The 6,240-nt window shown below is 42.3% G+C and overlaps 1 protein-coding gene across 1 annotated transcript in view; it reads left to right on the forward strand.

Moving 5' to 3' along the window:
* LOC310873331 (receptor-interacting serine/threonine-protein kinase 4-like) overlaps positions 1 to 5,359 on the forward strand; it is a 37,594-nt gene extending 32,235 nt beyond the window's left edge. The window contains exons 10-15 of the mRNA XM_083785689.1: positions 886 to 988; positions 2,092 to 2,188; positions 3,174 to 3,281; positions 3,540 to 3,710; positions 4,054 to 4,227; positions 5,028 to 5,359. Coding sequence (XP_083641815.1) covers positions 886 to 988; positions 2,092 to 2,188; positions 3,174 to 3,281; positions 3,540 to 3,710; positions 4,054 to 4,227; positions 5,028 to 5,159 — 785 coding nt within the window. The 3' untranslated portion in view covers positions 5,160 to 5,359. The remainder of the gene's footprint in view (positions 1 to 885; positions 989 to 2,091; positions 2,189 to 3,173; positions 3,282 to 3,539; positions 3,711 to 4,053; positions 4,228 to 5,027) is intronic.
* The last annotated feature ends 881 nt before the right edge of the window (positions 5,360 to 6,240 follow it).

Consider the following 6,240-nt stretch of genomic DNA (forward strand, 5'->3'; position numbering starts at 1 on the left):
ATGACACATTATGATGGTACACCTGTCGCTTTCAGGGCTGTAGTTCACGTACCGTATGAATCTGGGCTGTGGTTGTGACATTGGGTGAAAGAGGACGAGTGTGGCTACAAAATTACCGAAACCCATGCGTGTAAAGTGAATATTTTGGCCGTGAGGACGATTTGTTCGGAGAATTTCGCTACAGTTTTCACATTGGCTTCTCCCTCTGACCCGCTCTCTCTCTGGCCGTGCGACACTCTAAATCGAGATTTTTGCTCAGACCACACACACTTTGAACTGAGATAGCGGGCAAACCGTGCAACGTATTCGAATTCCGTCTGAACCACAACAAAGTCGATGGCCTCGTGTGCTGTTTGAGGTTAAATCGTGTTTCTACGTAACAGTATGCCAGAGCAATGTGGCTCCAAAGTAACGTGTCGTTTTCTGTTTTTACCCGCGTTTCCCCATTGACTTTGCATGGGGCATTTTTCGCGTCGTTTATTGCGAATTACGTCGGCACGGTAACCCGAAACGGAAAGAAAAGCACAAGCACACCATTCCCGGCCGAGCCGCACGTTTCGATGTATATATTGTGGGGCTTTGGTAAACCGTGCGGCCGGCCGTAGACGTCAAAGTTTCGCGTCTTGATTATTACGATTACGATTATTAAGTATGTGTTGCGGATTTCAACCTGTGTTTCTGCCATTGCATGGCAGGCACCCAGAATGAATGAAAAAATCCCTTTCTGGCCAAAAAGTTACTTTTTTTTCTTCCATTCATTCAAAAAGTGACAATCGACACTGGGTTAAAATAAATGTGTTACAAAAATCGTGGGCTAAAATTTTGGAAATAATGAATAAAATAAGGTTCTTCAGTCATTATGTTAATGATTTCTTGTGTCTACAGTGACGTTCGAAGGAGGAAATAGCTCTTCCTCCTCATGGGCATCAAGCTCCTCCCCACGGTCCTCCAGCGGTCGCGTCAAATATGGGGAGCTCAGTGTCCTGGGGTATTTAACACTCATGTATTAATATCCATTGAAGAGCAGCCATATTGGAAATACATTGGGTCTCCTCCTTACTTATTCATTCTGGTCAAACAAAGTCAGCGTGCTTAGTTGGCTCACTGGAAACACTCCTCACCAGTGGGTCTCAACTCACATTGTTCCTCCAGGTGGTTCCAAATGGCCTCTTACAGGTGTATAACTGAACATTATGGGGGGTGGTTTGAAATGAAAAAAAGGTTGGCAACCACTGGAACGGAGCCTTCATTAGATTCATTGTCTTGCTCAAGGACACTTCGACACTAACTCTGGGGGAGCCCCGGTTCGAACTGGCAACCTTGGGGTTGCCATCCAGCCACTCTACTACCCTTGAGCCACCGCCGCCCCTGAGCCATACGTCCATTTTGTCTTTTTCTGAAAGACAAAAGGCTCATTTGCAGCATCGAGTAAAAGTTATGATCTGCTATTGGTTGCAGAAGCACTGTGTCTTTTACTACAGTTCAGTTTATTCAAAACGTTGAATTGTTGCTTTGATCCAATTATTACAACCCACGTTGTGTTTACAACCGTTGCTGTCAGGACATTTTTTGTGTGTAAATTAATGCCATACTTTGTCATACAAGAAAATAGCCGGTCTGCAAGCTCACAAGGTGTCACTATGTAACACATTGTGAGCTTGTTGATCAGCTGGTTTCACTATTTTGAGAGCCATTACAAGCCATCATGGTGGGTAAAACAACAGCCAGCTCTGCTGTGCAAAAATGTACAAGAAATAGCTCCTGCTGTCTCTTTGATTCTGCTTATAACGTTTGTAGATCAGGTATTTATTTGGTGAAGATACTTAAGGGAAATACAGTAGGCCTAACCTGGAGCCCTGGGGGACCTTGGTTAGCTTAGGGTTAAAGTGGATAAAAGTGTGCAATCACATGAAAGAACAATTTCATTGTCAGTGAAAATAAACAAACAGGGACTGATGATTTACATCATATAATCTGGCCAGTTTGATCCTATATGACCCTTTACCATGACATTCTGCCCGCGCATAGTTGCTGTTCCAAAGATCTGAACCAGAACAGCGCTTCCATCACTGTTCCCTCTTCTCTTCACAGGCACAGTGACTTCAGCACCAAAAGCCACTTCACTTTGTACCAGAGACCCGAAGCCAACGGTGTGAAAGCAAGCACTGTACACAAGGGCAACGATAAGGTACAACCAGGGGTGGAGGTATAAGTACTCAGATTTGGGACTTAAAGGGGAATACCACTCATTTTCAACATTTTACTATGTCATTAATATACCTTGATTGACGTGATTCACAATGTTACTGATTTTTTTCAGACCTCTAGTTCTAGGAAACACAGAATGGGGGGGACTTTTTTAATTATTTCCACACAACAGCTCTAAGGTATATTAATGACAAAATTATAAAATGTTGAAAATGAGTGGTATTCCCCTTTAAGTAAAAGTAAACAATACCACAGAGTAAAATAAATGTATTAGCAGCAAAACAATAAACTAATAATGACACCATGCACACTGAATGAATATAGATATTTCACAGAGAAGTTTGAATTATAACAATCACTTGAGAATTGGCCCATTATGGCTTAGTTCAACCGGACTTGTAAAATAGCGATGGTGCAAACAATGGTGGCGTGATTATTTAATTTCTGCCTAAGACATGTAAAAATAGTAGGGTTAATTTGGCTTATTTGGTTCCTAACGATCATTTACCTGGGGACTCCCTGGAATAGCATAGGTTTCTGTGGGAGCAGTACCAAAGCACGTTGGCTATAATACTGTACATTTTTTGTGTACTTTTCACAAGTATTTCTTTGTATTTTGTATTCTTGACTCCACTACAAGACCAATATTGTACTTTCACTCAACTCCACTATTACTATAAATTAACCAGATAGCCCTACAATACATTGTGTCAAGATGTGAGCTTGCAGAAATTCTATTTTAACTATTATCAACTTTTAAATTTCTTAAAAATATTTCAATTGTTTGGGAAATGTCTAAATTGCAATACAGCAATGCCTTGATATTAATGTTCTGCAACATGTTCTGTTATTAACTTGAGTACAAAAGACAGAATTAACTGTTGAGTAATATTTGAGGGGAATCTATGCTTGAGTCCTTTGTCCAGAACTGGTGGTTTTTAACAGTGAACTTCTCTGTGTTTCAGTCTACCAACATATGTGGCCCGTCAGGCCAGAGCAGCATGACTTTCATCACCCCAGTCAACACGGTCATAGTGGAATTCGAATATGATAGAAATACGGACATGTTTCAGGTCGGTACGAACCATTATGCATAAATCAGCAATTCACAGCGTGTTGGCCGTGACAATTTTGCAACTGAGTTCCCCAAATAATCTCCCTCCACGGGCCGTAAGCATCTTGCTAGGAATCAAATCGGGGCCTTCTGTTTCCCACGCGGCCTCTCTACCCTTGCTGTCGCCAGTCGCCAACCTCTAATACGTAACTATGACGGACCATTAGGGTGAAGCTGGTTAATTCTGTGAAATGCATTGTGTGTTTGTCTATAACAGATAGGGAGGGCCACGGATAGCCAAATTGACTTCAGGGTGACGGACACAGTGTCCAAATCCTCGTCCGATATCTCGCGGTACGCCTGCCGCATCGTCTGCCAGAGGAGCCCGCCGTACACAGCACACATCTACGCTGCCGGCTTCAACTCCGACAACAACATCTTCCTGGGTGTAAGTTATGACATGTGAAATTAAATTGTGTCTGTGTTCAGCGAAAAAAAAAAAAGTAGCACTCATCCTCAGCATAAATAATGGTGTAAAAAAACAAAACATGGATTCAACTTGTTTGAATACCTCAAACATAGGCATTCTCAGCATGTCACATTGTGATGTGTGAGCTTTTAGATTGGCTACTTTTGAAAACATTTGGTATTTTTACTTTGTTAATATATATATATATATATTTATATAATTATACATATTCTGATGCGAAAACTAACTCAAGTATCATTTTTATGGGATTGCTGCTCAAATATTAGGATTCTTTCACACCACTCCCTTCCTCTCCCTGTAGCCGGATGCAGTAAAATGGGAGTCGCATGGACAGATGGACGGACTGACCACCAACGGCGTGCTGGTGATGCAGCCGCTCCAAGGCTTCAGTCCCGGCCCGTGGAGGGAGATCTCGGTCTGCGGCAACGCCTTCACCCCCCGGGATTCCCCCGGCTCTAGACAACGCGGGAAGAGGGTGAGGACTATCTGTAATTCCGACGCCGCATTAGTCCGACAACATGGCTTTGCGTGCTGTTATGGTTAGGGACATGGTTAGCCTTGGGACGAGTCGGACCAACCCAAAAACGAAATATAGACTACTGTATTTGGTAGGTTTTCATTTATGTAGGCTACATCATATAATCTGGCATTAAGGTTGTACGAAAACAAAGACGTTTTGACAATTTAGTGCACCACATTTGATTTCATACATAAACGCAACGGTAGAAGATCACATACTAGAAATGTTGCTCTACTCGCTGATGAAAATACATGAGAGATATTCCTTAAAAATAAATAAATTAAAAATGATTTGGGAACATTTCTTTGGTCCACCCATTCCTGGGACATGTGCGTATGGTCCAGTAAAAGAGAAGAAGAAAAATAAAAAGCCAATTGTGTGTGTGTACACCTGCCAGTAGAAAAAAAACAGGGATGTGGGCAGGGAAACAAACCTACCTTCAATGATATCACTGAGCATCATGAAGGTACCCACCCACCTCAGACATCAGCAACATTGTGGAAATTACAAAAATATAATTGTCCGGGTGAAAATCACCCAATTTTAGTGTTCTATCTATTGGTTAATGTATATCTCCGCTACCCTCGTCGCCCAAACACATGGCACTCAATTTAAACTCATGCACTCAACAAAGGACCACAACATGGAAATAAACTCTCAAGCTTTCTTTTATCCTTTTGACAAAATGTCCATCATGTACATACATTCTTGTCAACAATAAAAATAAAAATAAATCATATAATGTTTCCATCCAGGTGAGCAGCGAGCCTCAGGGACTGGTGGACGGCTCGCTTATAGACCTGTGTGGCGTGACCCTCCTGTGGCGCACAACCAAGAGCCCCATCGAAAACCTGAATGCCCTGCTCAGGGATCTGCCCCGGTACTAAGGCTTTTCCCCCTGAATGCCCTGCTCAGGGATCTGCCCCGATAAAAAGGCTTTTCCCCCTGAATGCCCTGCTCAGGGATCTGCCCTGATAAAAAGGCTTTTCTCCCTGAATGCCCTGCTCAGGGATCTGCCCCGATAAAAAGGCTTTTCCCCCTGAATGCCCTGCTCAGGGATCTGCCCCGGTAAAAAGGCTTTTCCCCCTGTATGAGTCCTCATGTGTGTCTTCAGATCAATTTGAGCAAAACCGCCACAAACTGTACAAGTAAAAGTATTTCCACTTCACTCCAGTATTCATGTGTGAATGGTGTCATGTGTCAATTGGAACTGAGGAACTCTAGATACACTGCTTCTGCTGTGCATGTTCAAATAAACTAAGTTCATATTCAAGTGAGTGTGGATATTATTTTCTCTGATTATCTCCAAGAATCTGCAGTTTATAAAAAAGAGACTATTCCTCAAGAATTAATATTTCTCCCCATTTCCATTGTTCATTATTTTCTATAGCACTGGTGAAGGCACCTATTGCAGAATGTGTATTGGTTGAAGGTCAAAGTTCAGCGAATGGAGAGTATATATTATGCTATAATGGGCTATTTTGACCTGATATGGTGAATTTGTCTCATGGGGACATTGCATACATGTGGCATGGCAAGCTCATTGTCTATATACCCTCCTGCCCACAAGCAGTCCACGCAGGGTGGCTTTGTTTTTATTTTATTTTCTGTCTTCACAATACTGTCATAAATGTCAAAATTATTTGAAGTGTTCTTTCACTGTCTGTAGGTCTGTCCCATTTCACCAAAAACGCACGCCCGTAAATAAGTCAAATATTAATAAGTTGGCATGACTGCATTATGATGTTTGCTTATCATGAAACATGTGATGTCTGGGACAGACCATCAGGTGTCTGGGACCGACATCTGATGTCTGGGACCGACATCTGATGTCTGGGACAGACCATCTGATGTCTGGGACAGACCATCTCAAGGTAACTTCAACCACCTTGTTTTTAACCCTTTTGGAAAAAGTCCACGCAACTATTTTAGTGTACTCAGTTGGCCGTACAATGGCGTCCGAGAATA

This window comes from Protomyctophum parallelum, assembly GCF_964188405.1.
Source record: "Protomyctophum parallelum genome assembly, chromosome: 16".
In the NCBI taxonomy this organism is placed as follows: Eukaryota; Metazoa; Chordata; class Actinopteri; order Myctophiformes; family Myctophidae; genus Protomyctophum; species Protomyctophum parallelum.